Here is a 17,553-nt window from a genome sequence, read left to right on the forward strand (position 1 = left end):
GTTAGGCACACATGATTATTGTGATGCAACTTTCTAAAGCATACATACGTACATATATTGTGAATTGGTGACTAGTCACTGGAGTCCATGATATGTAACTGTGTAATGGGGACACACTAAATTTACCTACTTTTAAACCTTGTACATACTGTGTGCCGTTGTGCTATGACTAGTGCTGAAACAATTAATATTCAAAGAGTTATGAACAAAACAACCGAATATTCGATTATTCCTTAAGCTTGTACTTCTATTGAATAAGTACTGAAACCTTTTGTTAGGGAGCAAGGTAAAGCCTAAGAGCTATTTCTATCTTTTCTAAAATAGAATTTTTACAGCATGTATAAATACACCACTTCAAACTTAAGTGTCAAGGCTGGCTTTTCCATCTAAATACAGTGTACAAAGTGATAATGATTATTCAAATAGTGTGCTAATGAATCAAATAGTGTCATGCCGACCAAATAGTCATATAATTAGACCGAATAGTCATATAATTAGACCGAATAGTCATATAATTAGACCGAATAGTCAAATAATTATAAATGAATAATCGTTTCAGCACTACACTAGCTATGGCCATGCAATCATCTACTCCTATTAACAGTTAAATGACATTTAGACACTACCAAAATTTTCCCTGAAGATAGAGATATTTATTGCCTTTCAGACCATCTAGTGTACAAGAAGCAGCCTCTACAATTTCCCACCAGTTTTTTTCATGACTATTGTTGGATCACAAGTCCTCACAAAGAGATGAAGGGTGGTAGAGTGGGCAACACCTGGGATACAAACTGGATAAGTGTTATGAATGGTAAACTCCAGACCAAATTACATGCTCCTGGGAGCTCTAGATGGACCACAATTTGAACTTTGTCATGTCATACACTCCAAGCCAATAAGATTGTCTGAAGTCATCCCAGTGTCTTCCCAGAGCCTCTAGAGTGATGTGTGTATTGCTTATTTTAAAAACAAAGATTCATCAAAGAGTTCAAAGCCTGTAGTCTCGGAGACTAATTAGCCCACACAATACTAGCATGAAATGAATTAACCAATGGCACCTGACTAAACCTCCTCACAGCAATATGCCTACTTTGCCATGTTGGACACAACTTCATGCAATTCTTTGCAATAGACTGACACCATTCCTTAGGCAGCAGCTCTTGCTGGGTTGGATGAACACTTCTGTAAATTGTGGGCAACTGAAAGCTAGTGTTAGAAGCCTTTGGTATCAAATGGCAACCTTTGCATCAGATTTTCTTGGGTAGAAACTTCTGTCAAGGGTTGATCATCAACACAGACTGTTTATTACGTAATATTAAATGTGACCTGCTAAGGTCATTTTTGCACATTCCTAGAATTCCATTTTATTGCTTCCCTGTTATCTATAGCAACAAAGGAGAGTGCACAGCCAAAGTTTCAGCCTTTTGTGATGAATAGGGAGATATAGTGTTAGACAGATGGAACAGGAATAAGTTCAATTTGTACAGCAACAATATGGCAAATAAATTACAGGCGCTTGTTTAATCGGTCACAACTCATGACTGAAACAAGCTATGAAGGCAGGGTTGTTCACCATTAACTGGCAAATCAAATAAAGTATAGTTTTCCCCTTGTATGTCTCCGTGCGGACAAAGAAGAAGACCATTCCAACTATGAAACGGTGACAGTAAACTTTATTTCTACTACATCGTAAATTAGCATCCCATAACTCAAGGGACTTAGGCTGTGCGAACACGAAACATAGCTTTTCTTACTCCCCATGAAAAGGCGAATCAGATGGTATATAGGTTTCAGTGCATACCAATGTGATTAAAACATGTGTAATTTTTTTTATGTAGCACGTGTATTTTTACATTTTATTTCTATACATTTTTATTGCAAATTAGACTACAACAAGTTTGATACTGAAATTTGATTGGATGAAGATGTGGTCTCTGAATCCCGTAGTGCCACACTCCTGTCTAATAGAGACCACACTCTGAGGCAATATGAAACACGGCAATTACAAAAACATTGGCAATACATGGGAATTTAAATGGCTAGTAACAGTCACACTGAATTAGAGGGAGGTGTAATGGGCTTGTTTGTACTAACCAACACTACATTCCTTGTGTACAAGCCACAACAACAAGTTGTAGTAAACTTGCAAGCATGGGCTTTTAAATGGGTAGCAATAGCCATGCTGAATTAGAGGAAGGTGTAGAGGGCTTGTTTCTAGTAATAACAATACATCTCTCCTTTACAAGCAGTTGTCAACTCTAACAAGCAGCCGTCAACTCTAACCAGTTATAGTCTAAATAAGTTAGATGTCAAGAACCAATGGGTTCTACAGGATTTAGAAAACCCTAAGGCCCTTAGTAGCGCCCCCGCTATGTTCGAGCACTACAGCCCAGGGCCTTCAAGTTTTCTAAATCCTGTGGAACCCTGGCTCTTGATATCTAGCTGTTATATTCCCAGTTTTTGCTCAGTGGGTCACAATTTTAGTTTGTAATTAGCCATTTCCTTGCCATGCCAACGACTGACCTAGATCAGACATGTGGTTGCATGTTTGTCCGAGGACTCACTGACATACCATTTGACACCTACATTAGTATAGCGGCGTAGCCCCCAAAATTAGCCAAATTGTGCACATTTCATAAAAGCATGAAACTTTAATAGTATTCCTCATGACACGTATTTTTTGATATACGTAGTGCCATCGCAGATTTGACTTTTGGTGACCTTTGTAGCCACTTTGCACAGACATTTAACCATTTCTGTCTTTTTTATCTCCCTGAGGCAGTAATTGACATGGTAAAACATGGTACCAAAGTAAAGGTCTTGTTGAACGAAACAACTCTTGGCTTTTATTTGAAGTTAATAGGTAATTCCATTTTAAAGTTACAGTTGCTTTTATTAGCTGCAAAATTCTTTGAGTTTACCTGCCCTTGGGGCGTAAATTACTCATGGGGAGGTAAATTATCTCATGGGTAATATAAATGATCATAACTTTGGAATGAAATCATCTATTAAAGCAAAGTTGTTTCGGTCAACAAGATCTTTATTTTGGTACTGTGTTTTAACAAGTTATTCAATGCCTCAGGGAGATAGAGACAGAAATGATCAAATTTCTGGGCAAAAATGGCCATAAAGGTCACCGAAGATCAAATCTGTAATGGCACTATATCAAAAAATTTATGTCATGACCAGGTACTTTAATCATCATAATCATAATGAGGAGTACTACTTGAACATATCTGGAGCATAATGGAGCATAATAAGAGAAATTTTGGAGCATTGCTCAAAAGTATAATAGGCAATTTCAAAATCATAATAGACTCAGGCCTAGGGTGCTTGCATTTGTTTGCCTGTGGGGAGTACATTTACAGGCTCATCAGTCCTTTTGTAGCTAAAACCCAGTCCATATCAGCGCTGGAGAGATTTATGAGCTAAAGGTTGTATATTAGTGCATACAAAAGCATGCTTTTATGTAGTGTAAAATGCAAGTATTTTGCATTGGAGCATAAGCTGCCTATTACATATTATATACATTAACAAACTAAGCAAGCGATCAAGGCTAGTAAAGACTTACTGAGCTGTAATGACCAACAATACAACATTTATAGTAGTTCCTTCAGTAATCAGTAGTTTATATGGGTAAAGCGCTCCAGAGGCTCTAGTAAATATGCGGTGGCATGAAGCAAACAAAATTACAATTATTTCAACAAATACCTATAACTTTCTCACCACAACAATGAACATATTTAAAGTTTGGACTATTCAATAGAGGAGACTTTGTTCTCCTTGAGAACGAAGTTTTAAACCAGCAGGCCTCAAGTTATGAACAAAACGGCTGTGTCTATAGCAACCATGTGTTTCAGTCTAACTTGAATGACTCGTCAACAGCATATTCAATCTCCATAAAATTTCCATCACAGGTTGTTATGCGGTAGTTGGATATCCCATAGAAGCCTCAAAGTGACAGGGTAATTTCCTAGTCATTAATTTATTGCAATGCACAAACCGTTTGTTAAAAAGTGGTCATTGAGTGAAGTACTGCTATTTGATAATACGTACTGGTGGTGAGGAGTGGTAAACAATAGGCTCTACTGTTTCATGCATAACTCACAGTGTTTACTTACAAATTATCAAGAGAGACCAATGGATGTTCTGCCAAATAGTCCAAACCGTAACTCTGTGCATTGTTGCGGTGAGGAATTATAAGCGCTTGTTGAAATGTGTTAATGGCGACTGACGTGACAAAGATTAGCAAGAAATGTTTTGATCAGCCTGTTTTTCCCAAGCTGAGGTTGCAAAAGGATATAAAACAAATATTTCATTTATTTAATGTATAATCATAGATCATTACGCCTCGGGATTGGAATCAGCTGTTTTCAATACCTTCTTGCGCATCCTCATCCACACCTTTCTACAAGACATCTGTGGTTTAATGCATTAGTAATTCAACTTTAACATATTATTTCTTTGTTCAGTGCAAAGTAGGGGTGATGAGTTTGCTTTATTTCAATTAACCCTTACATCCACAGAGAACTTTTGGGGAATGCATGTTTACACAATATGGGCATGCATGGCGACACTAGGTGGGATAACTTAACAGCCTACAACTACACATCAATTAAAAGTTTGTTCACTGGGCTACTTGGAGGAGGTTAAATGAACACTGTAACTACAGTGGGTTACTTGTTATGAAGTGATGAACAGTGGCAAGTCGCATCTCCATGTTTCAAAATTCTTGCCACGTGTTTTAATTTTGATTGTGGGTTTACTCACGTGAGTCATATTATGGCCTCATAGAAAATTTAATGGCAAATTAAACGGAAGTTGGTGATAGGAGCAACCACCATCGAGTTATCGACCATTTTATAAAGGTATTTAAAGGTTTCTTACTGAAAAGTTATTTTCACAGCTAGTTTTGGCCTCACCATTAATTTTAGTATTAGGGTATCATTTAATCCTTGTTACATCACAAGTAGAAAGACATAAATTGCGTAGCCATAGGATGGACGTTTCAAAAGTTACAACGCTTTGTGCAAGACATGTCTATTTATTAAGTAAATCCAATTTCCTGGATTATATATAGTATAGCAGCGTAGCCCCTAAAATTAGCCAAATTGTGCACTTTCATAAAAGCATGAAACTTTCTACATCAAATAGTATTCCTCATGACATTTATTTTTAGATAGAATGCCATCGCAGATTTGACCTTTGTGGCAATTTTTTTGCCCAGTAATTTGATCATTTCTGTCTTTACCCCTGAGGCAGTTATTGGCATGCTAAAGCATGGTACCAAAGTAAAGGTCTTGTCAACTTGGTTTTATTTGAGTTATGATTGTTTTTATCATCTCTAAAATTCTCTGAGTTTACCTACCCTAGGGGTGTAAATTACCCAGGGGGAGGTAAATTATCTCAAAATTCATGGTTAATATAAATGATCATAACTTTGGAATAAATATCACCTGTTAACTTCAAATAAAAACTAAGTTGTTTCATTCAAAAAGACCAATATACAGGGAGATACAGACAAAAATGATCAAATTTCTGGGCAAAAACGGCTGTAAAAATCACCAAAGGTCAAATCTACGATGGCACTACATCAAACTTCATGTCATGAAGAGTACTACTTATGTGGTAAGTTTCATGCTTTTATGAAAAAGTGCACGATTTTTACATCGTGCCATTATACTATTATGCGGTTAATGAAGGTTTGGTAAGTACGCAAAACAAATTTTAATTGTAAACTAAAGAGATGTTATTTCAGGAGGATGAAGCTAGCCAAAGTTTGTAGCACCGTTCAAGGGTAGGACTCAAAACACACATTGTCAAGGATAAATTTACTAATGACTTTGTTGGTTAAATTGCTTGACCCAAGTTATATTTACGGACTGAATTTGACGTTCATACAATGAATGTTTCAAGGCTTACAGCTAGCCAAAGTTTCAGTAACAGTTTTGTCACTGCTATTTGCCTCCACAATCACCTTTTTGCCCTATTCACAGTATACAACACAAGGGGATTCACTTTTCTCCATTTGGTCAACACCTATTAATAAACAGTGCGGAGGGTCTGAGCACAAAGTATAGTAAGTATGTTAAGATTCCCATCCTGCTGGGGGTGTAAAAGATCTATGTCACAATTAAGGAAATTTTAATTTTGACCACCGTAAAATGTTTGATGTTATTGTTATTATCTACTTTACCAGTTAGGCACTGGGGGTGTACACACAGATTTGACTATATATGCTTGATAATGATGACACGATCATAATTAATTTTGATAATTATCTACATGTACAAGCACATGAACAAATGTGAATGTTATCCCACTACCTGTGAGAAGGTTTAAAGCTTGTGAATACAGGGAGTCAGAAACAAGTAAGACCATACCTATTTGATCTTATGTTGCGCGGGCCCGACCGACTGATTTTTCTTCAAATGAAATAATTTTGAAAATCACGTGTGTGGATCACGTGTTCTTAATTAAAGACAACACCTTCGTGATATAGTCCAAAAGGGACCATTGAAGATCGCCCAATGCTCTAAAATTGTAGAATACGATGGGAAAGCTTTATTGGAGATCTATGTTTAAATCTAATGCTACTAGAAGAATATGAAACCTAGATTTTTAACTGTGTATGTACTATTATAGCTACATTCATTATTTGCATTTTGCATGCTTGTGTTTAGAATTTTTATCATTTTCATTTTCAAACCGACCTACCTACCCAAATTTAAAACGGAGTGGCTATTCACACGGTCACGTACTAATAGCTCCGTGCTATTCGCACGGCAGTCACGTGATATTATTATTTTACGGATAGTATACGGTTTATTTAATTCGAAAACTACACCTGGCTTTGAGCAGGTTTTTTCACGTTTCTTTCTGGATCTTTTTTGTCAGATGCCAGATGTTTTGTGTAGGAGACGAGTTCGCTAGTTACAATGACCTTAAAGACAAAGTTTCTGTGTTTGAAAGAACTGAATTTGTCCAATTGAACGTTCAGCGATCTAGAACAATCGACTCAGCAGTGAGACGTGCACCATCGAAGGTGTACAATGAAAATCTAAGGTATACAGAAATAGATTTTGTTTGCTCACAAGGAGGGAAAAAGTTCAAGACTGCATCTAAGGGTGAACGGCCGAATCAATGGTAAGTGTGTTTGTTTTACTGCCATGTCTCAATTGTCCTCAGAGACACTGTGATTTGACAATTAATTCCCAGTGAATCCTTGTGCCAGAATCACTGACTCTTGCTTGTCAGGTATCAGAGAAAACTTCCAATGTTTGAATTGAATTCTGAACATTGTCATAATTTCTCAAAAGTTACACACCCCTCAACATCTTTTGGTGCATGGTGGAATGCTTTTAAACCACAGTTCAATAACTAAATAAGGGGTCTAAGCAGTAGTCCTAATGGCTTCAAAGATTTCCAGAAATCAAAATACAGTATACTCTTGTTTATCTACTCTGGAATGCCCATGACTGTTCTATTAGAGTATTTTACTGTAAATGTACATGTATAGGCTGCAAAAATACACTTTGTCTGAAAACATTTGTGTTCAAAATTTAGATAATTAACCTAGGGTTCTTTGTACCCTAATGGAACAGTCACCTCATTTACAAAATGTCATGATAATAATAGTGTTTTTGATTAACTGCAATTGCTTTTGCTTGCAGGAGTCTAGTCCAGACAGTGAAATCTATATGCATTTCTTTTATAGGACTTTTCAGAGGGAGTGCCCATTCTCTTTAAAACTGAGTTGCAGTCGTGATGGCCAAGTATTAGCTGTGCGGTCAGTGGTCAATGAACACAATCATGAAATTAGTGAGGTAATGTCATGTAACACTTATACTGCGTCGTATTTGTAGAAAGTTACCTATATTAAGGTTTATACTTTTTCGCAAATATGTAAAGTAGCTTAACAACATTTTCATAGCACCCCTTGTTTTGATTAGACAGAATCAAACCTTAAAAGTGTCTTAAGAGCAACCAAAATATTTCCAAGATTTGCTATAGAATTTTCTAATGTTTGACAGTTCGTTCAGATTAATGTAAATCAACAACAGCTAGGACTATGGGTTTGATATTTTACTGTTAGATATCACTTTAGTGCCTGTTGGCATACTATTGTTAGTGTAATACAAATAATGCATACATCATGTGTCATAATGATAGCATAATAGTATTTTAAGTCATGGGTATAGCTTAAAATAAAGATTGAATGTCCACTAGGATATCTTCAGGTGTATGGTACAGATTTAGCAGATGCAATTTTAGAGATATTTGCCAAGATCTAATCTCATTTTTAGATGTGGTTGTGGGCCTAACACAAAGAAGAGTGAATTATTATCGAATCAATTTCCAATACCAGAATACATTTTATTATCAAGCGTGTGCTATATACTATATATTGAAGATGGCTTTGCATGTGTCTGAACAAATGGGTGTTAGTTTTTAAGCACCCACTACTCATGTTATTTATCAACTATACACAGCGTACTTATATAAACATCCAGCATTGCATAGCACTATATTAGTCTGGGTTATATTTTCTACATTGTACGTATTTGTTATGCTGCTTTAACTATAATTTTGCTTTTAGAACACATTTAGACACTACCCTAAGCAACGGAGAATGGAGGGACAACTGCTTGAAGAGACAGAGAACATGTTAAGTGTTAAAGGAAACAAAAAAATGGTTCAGCAATATATCGTTGAAAAGGCTGGCAAAGTTGTTACTCTGAAGGACTTGCAAAATATAAGTGACAGGATAAAGGACAAATCAGTTGTTAGTGTTAACACACTTGTTGATGAAATAAGAAAAATTGATGGTAAGAATTACAGGGATCATAAAGTAACAACCTTTTGCATAAAAGCCAGTGTTTCCCATACATTTGTGGTCTGTATCAAAAGTCACCTGTCTAATGCATCTCTAATGCATACATTCGTTTTCAAAAAGAACTTAGAAAAGTAGGTACATGTCCACAGTCAACCTTTGTGGTTGGCTGTTGGCACACACCTGGTTTAATAATTGATCCACAAAATAAAACCAGATAATTGAACTGCATACATAGTTGAAGTGTTGCGACGATGTGCTGTTTTCTAGTATTTAAGTTATAGCCCTTTTATGTATGTATGTAGGTACGCATATGTACATAATGTACATATCACTATACATGTACTTTCAATATCTGTGTAGGTGCTATTGTTGAAGTGTCCAAGGATGATAATAATGTTCTTGCAAGTATATTTTTCCAAACTAAGTCTTGGCAAAACACATATGAACAGTTTCCGGAGCTGATTTTGATTGATGCAACTTATAAACTGAATAATCTGAATATGCCATTGTACATTATCATGGTTGTTGATGGCAATGGAGAAAGTGAAGTGGTAGCACTATGGCTGGTAGTTAATGAGGACAAGGTTACAATCAGCCGTATGATGGATAGTTTTGTTAAGCACTGTGATACTTCTAAGGTGAGGTGCATAATGGCTGACAAAGACATGACAGAAAGAGACGTTATTACAGAAAAGATCCCAAGTGCAGCTTTGATGATATGTTTATTTCATACACTAAGAACGTTTCGTTGGGAGATCACCACTGAAAAATTGAACTTAAGTGCTGCTCAAAAAATCACAGTTTTAGAGGTCATCTCTAAACTAGATTTAACAGTAATAGGATTGCCAAGAAAGAAAAAGTGCACCATGAAACCAATAAAATTTTTAAAGAAACCTTGTCTGGAATGGGATAAACAAATACTTAGCTGGATGTTATCTGATGAACTGGTAAAGAAAGCTCTTTCAGGTGAAAAGATAGGACAAAAAGAAATTATTAGCGATGCTCAACTTTCTCTAAGTCTGCTTGATGAAAATGTCAACTGGGTGTCAGTTCAGCAATTTTTTACTAAAGCAGCTTGGGTAAAGGTAGCAGACATGATAGCTGAGTTAGAGAAGAATCCTCAGTGGAAATGTGGAGTTTGTCACAAAGACATATCATTGACACCATCAATTGTATGTGAATCTTGCCTGGTGTGGTACCATATTAAATGTTCTGGCTTAAATGTTGCCCCAAAAAAAGCAGAGTGGTTTTGTCGGTTATGCTATGCTACTTGTTCTACTGATGTATTGAGAAACAATGAAAGTAATGGAATTAAGGTAAAATTCTGCATTTGGCATAATAGTAGCCTTGTATATGTTAAATTGGGCTTGTATATAATGATGTTTTTCTTTGTTTACTGTAGGATGTTACATCAGTATCACAAAATGGGCAACACAAAGGGAATTCAACAAAGCAGACTAGGCGACGGAAAAGAAAAATGCTCCAGGGCCCTTCTTATAGACATGATGTGGTTCAAAGATTTAAACATTTGTTTCATGAAATTAAAGCTGGTGAGAAGCTTGGAGATGATCACATTAATGCCATCAATCAGCTACTGTATGATAAATTCAAAGATTTCCAGGGCTTGTCCACACCTTTACTGGGTCTAAAACTATCATTTCCAAAGTTTGACTGGTTGGCAGGATTTGCAGGATTCGCCTATTTTCAAATTTTACACACGGGTGAAGACCACTGGATTACAATTAAAATGAATTCAGACCATGAAGTGGACGTATATGATAGTGTTTTTTTGGAGCCAAGTTACAATACATTAAAGCAGATTGCTTCCATCGCTCAATGCAAAACGTCCACTATAGAGTTAAACTTAGAAACGGTACAAGTGCAACGAAATAGTACTGATTGTGGTGTATATGCAATCGCCTTTTTAACTGATTTGTGTCATGGAAAAGACCCAGCATCTTGTCAGTATGCTGGGATTGTAGAATTACGTAATCATCTTATAAGTTGTCTAGAGAATGGTCAATTGTCACCATTTCCATCAACAGTCACTGCAAAGAAAAAGCCGTTAGTCAAACAGCTTAATGTGTACTGTTGCTGCAGGCTACCACGTGCAATAGAACATGTAAAACATCCACCTGCTGAGGAAGCTACAACAATGATTAAGTGCTACATTTGTGACAATTTATACCACTACTCTTGTGTTGGCATCACTTTGAAAGAGGCAAAGAGAATGAATACTATTAGAGAAATGTGGTTTTGTGACTATAAGGGATGCGAGGATGCATTTGGTGATGTTTTTGACTCAGACTGACTCCTATTGATTTACTTAATCTGCAACTTTACAGTGTGTATTATTTTGTAAATCTACGTATTAGTTTTACCATATCAGTTTATAAACTCTTATGACTAACTGATTAGCTATGAACTTCTGCGTGACTGCAAGTTGGGTAGGTGTGTCTTTAAGACTCAGAGACATGCTTGCACGTCGTACAACGATGGCTATTTAAGTACACAACCCGTACAGGGAGTGGTGCATAGCAGAGAGAACGGGTGTCCTTGGACTCGCACGATCACATTTGGTGCCGTATCCATTATACTTCCCGAATGCACGTATATACACACCCCGAAGATGTACACCATAGTAAAGGATCTATATGCACACACATGCAAACTGCATCTGCATTCTCTTAGTAACCGTGCGAATAGCTCTGAGCGAGATTCTGCACGGTCACGTACGAATAGCTCCGTGCTATTCACACGTGACCGTGCGAATAGCTCTATGCTATTCGTACGTGACTGTAGTCTCGTCCTCGCAGACCCTTCTCTCCGGGGTGGCGCTTATCGATTAGAGATTATAAGCGCCCCCTTCGAGAGGGTCTGGTGAAATGCCCATACCTTTTTTCTCCAGAGAATTGCCAACTTTGGCGAGTGCTAATTGGTCCGTAATAGTTTCACAGGAGGCGTTGATAATGGAGTGGTATATCGTAGCCACAAAACTATCGTTTTTGGCGGGAGTTGCTGTCTCAGTTGCCTTGTGGACCTCGTGGCCGGAGTACCCTAACTGACTGGAGAGATGGTTACGCCTAGTGGTTGTTGTTTGTGCCGTGCCTGTTTTGATTCACCAGACTTGAAAGGGAAGGGAAAAGAAAAGATATACACCGGGAGAAGTTGTGCCACTAAGAGAAAAATATTAGAGAAGTTTATTGAGACTTTTGAGTTACCACGGTCTTTGTTGCCAACTAATGGTAAATTGTGCTATTGTTGTTTAATGAATCTGAAGAATTGGAATAAGAAGATGGCAGAGATTGCTGTTATACAAGAGGAAGTTAAAGGACACCTTCAACAATCAATGTCACAAAGATCCAACAGAAGCAAGCGGACTTTGTCTGATGTAGATAGGGAGGAATCGCCAGAATTGCTTGAGCCAGCAAACAACACATCAGAAACGTCTTCAGTGATTCAAGCGGCGGACACTTTAGACCCATCAGAGCCAGAAGAGAGTGTGACAAACAACGCTGATGAGTCGTTTGAGGTGGATGTTGATGTAAGCATACTATTGGTTTGTTCTATTCCTTCATTATTACTTTTGTTATAGGTTACCATCAAGTATAAAAGTGGATCACGAACAATAGAGATGACACCATCAAGAAAAGAGCCAGTCAAAAAGATGGCCTACAAGAGCTACCCTTCTCTAGCATCATCATTTGTTGATTCGCACATAGATGAAGCTTTGAAAGCTGTGGGTAAAAGGATACAGGAAGAAATTGCTTTTATTTGTTCAGACAAAACGAATAGCATACTCAAGGGAAATAAAAAGAATATTATGAATTTTTCATGGGATAAAGTATTTGCTGATCTGAAACACCACACGCCATCTTTAGTTAAGCTACTTCAATTGATCAACCCAAAAGCTGCAAACAATCATGCCTTGATATCTGTGTGGATCGCAATGATGGTTAAGTGCCGAAATGATAAACTATCATTAGTTCAGAGAGTCTTTTCTGTGTTTTTATATGGGAATGCCGTTCATAAAGAGGTACAGAATTCTATTATATTGTTGTATTGATCATATTTCCTTAGGTGTACAAATTGTTGCAACCATTCATGTTGTGTATGTGCCACAAGTCAACCCTTAATGTGATTGATGACCTAGTTGAAGATTATGATACATCACCTCAGACATGGAAGGACAAACTAACCCAACTTCTTCCGGTACAATATTATGTATAATATTATGTATCATTACAAATTTTGAATATATATATATATATATATATATTAGGATGATTTTGAAGTAAACCCAGATGATTTGGACTATGACAATAACAGTGGATTGGGCTCTGCTATAATGAGTGTTTTAGGATGGGTGTCACAAGAAAATGAGTTAGCTGAGCATGATGATGATTTAGACGCAGTTGATGATGTGGATGCAGTTGATGATGTAGACACAGTTGATGATGTAGATGCAGGTGACGATGTGGATGAAGCATCTAGTTCTTGGACTATGTATTGTAATGATGAGGATGAAGAAAGTAACAATGATAATGGATCTGACACAGATAGTGAGTATGATTTTAGTTTTCCACCCACTTGTGAAGAAGATATTGCCAGTGCTGGAAATGATAGTTTGCACGATATGTCTTCCTTTCCAGCCGTTGAAAGTCATTTATCTGCCATGGAAAGTCACACTGGTTCACCCATGAACCCTATTAGTAATGAAGATAGTGTTGTTACCAGTACTGCCCCTACCAGTTCAACTAATGCAAGTCATGTAGGAAATATTGAACCGGAGAGTGTTCAACAGACATCTTCTACACTCCCAAAATGGCATGGATTCAAACTTGTGGGTGACAATATAGATAAAAATGTTCGACCCTCTTTTAGCAGATCAGACAAGAGTACCCAGTCACTTCACTGTTTTCATTATTATGCCGCACTCGACCGGGTAAATTTGTCATCGTTCTCAGATGCTACTCCTAATATGGAAGTTGATGCTGAAAAACTTCTCATAAACCAGGAAGATATTGCTCAGTTACAAAGTGATGCTGTTACTCTGATTTCCAGGTAGAATATTTTTGGTTTTATTATTATTTATATGATTTCTTTAACAGAATTCTAGTTCGTCATCTTCCACAGTTCTCTTCTCAAGCAAAGGATGTTCAGTCTCACATTAAATGCAAATATGAGAAAGAAATGTCATCCAAGTCCAATGTGGTAGGTCGCAGATTTTTTGTAACAAACTTCACATGTGATATTTATCATCGCACAGGTACCCTTAGGTATAATAGACAAGAATGAGAATAGGGTGGATGAAATGTGCCACATTATGGATAAACTTCACACCTTAGTACCTGGAAAGACCACAGTTACTCATTTTTTATTACCTGAGGAAGAAAATGAGGAAATCCTAGGTGAAACATTTCATCAACTGTTAGTGGGCGGTGATCAGGTTACTGCTGCTCGCTGTCGGGGAAGTGCTGCTGCCCGTTGTGACATGGACACAAAGACATCTCGTCTTTATGGTCTTGTACCAGTTTCAGAAGACTGGCATGCCAAATTATGTCTGTGTAAAGTATGTTATTTGTCATCCAAAACACAATGGAACCTCTCTCTAATTAAATCACCCTCTTGTAAAGGAGACCACATTTTGGAAAGTTATCTTTTTACTTTAAGGGCAAAAAGCACAACAACTTTGTGGGTTATTCTCGCATCAGAGGTTCCGTTGTTCACTGCATACTGTATACAGGTGTATATTGCATGGTGATATTTTTCTATTTTTCTATAGGTTATTTATCGGAAACTCTTTCATTCGTCTCTGCTTCGGCAGAAGGGAAGTTTGCCACAACTGAAAGTTCTTGTAAATTTTGCAGCGAAAGTAGACCCTGAAAAATGTATGAAAGGATGTGAAGATTTCTTCTTGATGATTCTACATGCACATGTGGTAGCTGCAGCTAAGGAAATTTTATCAGCAACTCCATACGATTCTGTAGAGAATCTGGCTAAAGAAATTGTACTACAGTTTGTTACCTTTGACCCAGACGTTAAAGTGAGGAAAACTGATAAAGTATTTTTGTATGCTTTGCAAGTGCTGAATCTTGTGCTTCTATGGCATGGATTTGATGACGCAATACGAGAAGGCGATGGTGACAGAATATTGACATACTACAAGTTTATTTTAAATGTCTTTAAGGCTGGAAGATGCTTCAACTATTGCAAAGAAGTTGTCATTCTTTTGACTCAGTATCACTGCTTATTCTCTGAAAGACAAGCGGCACAATTGAAGTGGTCGAGATGTATTAATACAAAAGGATACCGTGGATGTAATGTATCGTGTGACTTACATTTAGAACACTTAAATCACCGCCTAAAGGGAATGATCAGAGGACTGCATTCTAATGTTACACCAAAGGCTCTCCGTCGTGCTGCACAATCTGTAGGCATTGTTCATCAAGTCTGCGGCAATATAACATCACAGACAGGATTATATCAAGAATCAGGACGACACACAAGGCCAGCGTTTCACAAAGAGTGTGCTAAAATGGTTGAACAACTTCAAGAACGAAGAGTTTTTGCAAGTTTGGGTAGAAAACCAGCTGCATATAAACATATTAAAAGTGTATTGCAGCAGTATTCCAAGAAAGAAATCAAGGCTTGGATAATTGAAAAGTATGGTACTTACAAAATGTAATTTTGTAATTCACAAATCATACACGTTGAAGGCATTTTACAAATTGTGCAATCACACTTTCACACACCACAGCATTTGTAATAATATTATGAGTTGTATTATTATATGGTTGTAATGAATAAGTATGGTGCTTACAAATTGTAATTTTTACAATTCAAAAATCAAAATGAGATTGAAGTACAAATTGTACAATCACAAATCATGTCACATATGTCACAGCATTTACAATGTGGGTCTGTGTTATGAATGTATTGAATAAAATTTCCAAATAGGTTTTTACGTCGGCATTCTGTTTTGCACTCAGCATATATCCTCATGGCTTGTTTAGTAAATCTATTGGCTTTTTCAAACATAAGTATAGCCAAAGATTCCTTTCCATCTCGGCCTGCACGTCCAATTTCTTGAACGTATTGTTCTATATCAGTTGGAGGGCCCCAGTGAATGATCTGACGGATGTCTGGAATGTCTATACCCATACTAAAGGATGTTGTGGCAATGACTATACGAAGAGTGCTGCTTTCTTGTGTAAAAGAGGCCATAATCTTGCTCTTCATCTCGTCAGTAGTAGCACGTGTATACATGGTTATCAAACGATACTTCAACAGGTTAGGATATCCTGCAGGAAAAGTTATATCCTTCCGCAAGGAACATGCCATAGTCAAAAACAGGTTAGTGCAATCTAGGTAGCTGCGGGTGAAAATCACAGTTTTGGGATATCTTTTTCTCTTGGCTTTAAGCTCCTGGACAATGGTTGCGCCAAACTCCTTTAATGATTTAGACGGCTGCACTAGTAACTTTATGTTTCCTCTGTTTGGTGACACGGCAACAGTTACTGGGTTAAACAGAGACAGTCGCTGTAAAACAACTTGAAATGTTTCAATGGTAGAAGTGGCTGTGAGTGCCATAACATTGACACTGCTGGGTATGAGACATCTTACTTCTCCTATTTGAGCAAATGCAGTACGGAATTTATCTCCCCTGTACAAAAAAATAACAGTTAGCAACACTACGGTACTTTTAGTTTACCAAGTCTTGACACAGTGTGCCTCATCAACAGCAACGCAAACGAGTGACTTCTTGTACTGATCTGTTAGAAGCATGTTCCGATATACCCAATTGCACAACAAATTCTCAGGGCTTATAAATAACAGTTGTACATTTCCTCTCAAAACCCTTGACTTCACTCTAGGATCAGTTTGATCCTCGCCTACAAACTCAGCAGATATTCCTAAAGCACTGAATCTTGCTGCTTGTTCTTTCATGATTGCTATCAATGGGCTCACACAAACAACAATGCTTCCTGGTTGAGCTGTTATTATGAAGTTTAAAAACATGATTATGAAGTTTAAAAACATGGCAATCATAAAGCAGGTCGACTTACCTCTCATCTTATCAAACAGTAGTGGCAATAAGCCATAAATCATCGATTTGCCAAAGCCAGTTGGCAACGACACAAATACATCATGGCCTTGACAAAACTTTAAAATCGCTTCTACTTGTTGATCCTTTAACTGAATATTTAATTCAGAAGACACATCAGATAAGGCTTGTAGTATACAAGAGGTGTCCATCTCGTCCTTCTGCTTCGTATATACTCCCAGTACTCCTGACACGAGGTCGACAAAAAACTCCCGCCAAAAACGATAGTTTTGTGGCTACGATATACCACTCCATTATCAACGCCTCCTGTGAAACCATTACGGACCAATTAGCACTCGCCAAAGTTGGCGATTCTCTGGAGAAAAAAGGTATGGGCATTTCACCAGACCCTCTCGAAGGGGGCGCTTATAATCTCTAATCGATAAGCGCCACCCCGGAGAGAAGGGTCTGCGAGGACGAGACTACGTGACCGTGCGAATAGCAACTGCCAATTTAAAATCATTTTGCCCGCGCAACACAAGATCAAATAGGTATGGCCTAACTAAAACGTGAAAAAAATCCCAGACACAGTGGTGACTTGATCCCCAGCAACAAGCAGTCTCAGCTAGGCATGCAAGGATACACCAAAACTAAAGTACAATCAACAATA

At 37.5% G+C, this 17,553-nt stretch overlaps 4 protein-coding genes across 5 annotated transcripts in view; 2 read left to right on the forward strand and 2 right to left on the reverse strand.

Moving 5' to 3' along the window:
* Positions 1–17,553, reverse strand: part of LOC136250836 (uncharacterized) — a 118,318-nt gene that overhangs the window by 100,370 nt on the left and 395 nt on the right. The gene's annotated exons all lie outside the window — the stretch shown is intronic.
* LOC136251612 (uncharacterized) lies at positions 6,835–9,602 on the forward strand. Its single transcript, XM_066044071.1, has 5 exons — positions 6,835–7,146; positions 7,718–7,826; positions 8,600–8,828; positions 9,197–9,474; positions 9,576–9,602. The coding sequence occupies exons 1-5, from the start codon at positions 6,905–6,907 to the stop codon at positions 9,600–9,602; spliced, it is 885 nt and encodes a 294-aa protein (XP_065900143.1). The 5' UTR covers positions 6,835–6,904.
* On the forward strand, positions 12,096–15,736 carry LOC136250838 (uncharacterized). The gene is made up of 7 exons (XM_066043163.1): positions 12,096–12,380; positions 12,432–12,872; positions 12,917–13,048; positions 13,119–13,900; positions 13,948–14,050; positions 14,106–14,408; positions 14,622–15,736. The coding sequence occupies exons 1-7, from the start codon at positions 12,105–12,107 to the stop codon at positions 15,522–15,524; spliced, it is 2,940 nt and encodes a 979-aa protein (XP_065899235.1). The 5' UTR covers positions 12,096–12,104; the 3' UTR covers positions 15,525–15,736.
* On the reverse strand, positions 15,596–17,385 carry LOC136250843 (ATP-dependent DNA helicase RecQ-like). Of its 2 annotated transcripts, XM_066043169.1 has the most exons (3): positions 16,906–17,376; positions 16,551–16,833; positions 15,596–16,502 (listed from the first exon to the last, which is right to left on the reverse strand). In XM_066043169.1, exons 1-3 carry the CDS (start codon positions 17,093–17,095, stop codon positions 15,686–15,688), a joined length of 1,290 nt encoding a protein of 429 aa, XP_065899241.1. In that variant the 5' UTR covers positions 17,096–17,376; the 3' UTR covers positions 15,596–15,685. The 2 variants fall into 2 exon arrangements, with proteins under 2 accessions (XP_065899241.1, XP_065899240.1); XM_066043168.1 differs by having other exon boundaries at positions 16,551–17,385.

This window comes from Dysidea avara, chromosome 3, assembly GCF_963678975.1.
Source record: "Dysidea avara chromosome 3, odDysAvar1.4, whole genome shotgun sequence".
In the NCBI taxonomy this organism is placed as follows: domain Eukaryota; kingdom Metazoa; phylum Porifera; class Demospongiae; order Dictyoceratida; family Dysideidae; genus Dysidea; species Dysidea avara.

What these genes read in the sequence shown, in the direction of transcription:
- LOC136251612 (XM_066044071.1), top strand. Translation starts at nt 6,905, where the DNA reads ATGTTTTGTGTAGGAGACGAGTTCGCTAGTTACAATGACCTTAAAGAC. An exon ending in ACAATCATGAAATTAGTGAG is followed by an intron (nt 7,827 to 8,599) that starts GTAATGTCATGT and finishes TTTTGCTTTTAG; the next exon opens with AACACATTTAGACACTACCC. An exon ending in AGCACTGTGATACTTCTAAG is followed by an intron (nt 9,475 to 9,575) that starts GTGAGGTGCATA and finishes TCATACACTAAG; the next exon opens with AACGTTTCGTTGGGAGATCA.
- LOC136250838 (XM_066043163.1), top strand. Translation starts at nt 12,105, where the DNA reads ATGAATCTGAAGAATTGGAATAAGAAGATGGCAGAGATTGCTGTTATA. An exon ending in GGAATGCCGTTCATAAAGAG is followed by an intron (nt 12,873 to 12,916) that starts GTACAGAATTCT and finishes ATATTTCCTTAG; the next exon opens with GTGTACAAATTGTTGCAACC. An exon ending in AACTAACCCAACTTCTTCCG is followed by an intron (nt 13,049 to 13,118) that starts GTACAATATTAT and finishes TATATATATTAG; the next exon opens with GATGATTTTGAAGTAAACCC.
- LOC136250843 (XM_066043168.1), bottom strand. Translation starts at nt 17,095, where the DNA reads ATGGACACCTCTTGTATACTACAAGCCTTATCTGATGTGTCTTCTGAA. An exon ending in GCACACTGTGTCAAGACTTG is followed by an intron (nt 16,503 to 16,550) that starts GTAAACTAAAAG and finishes TTTTTTGTACAG; the next exon opens with GGGAGATAAATTCCGTACTG.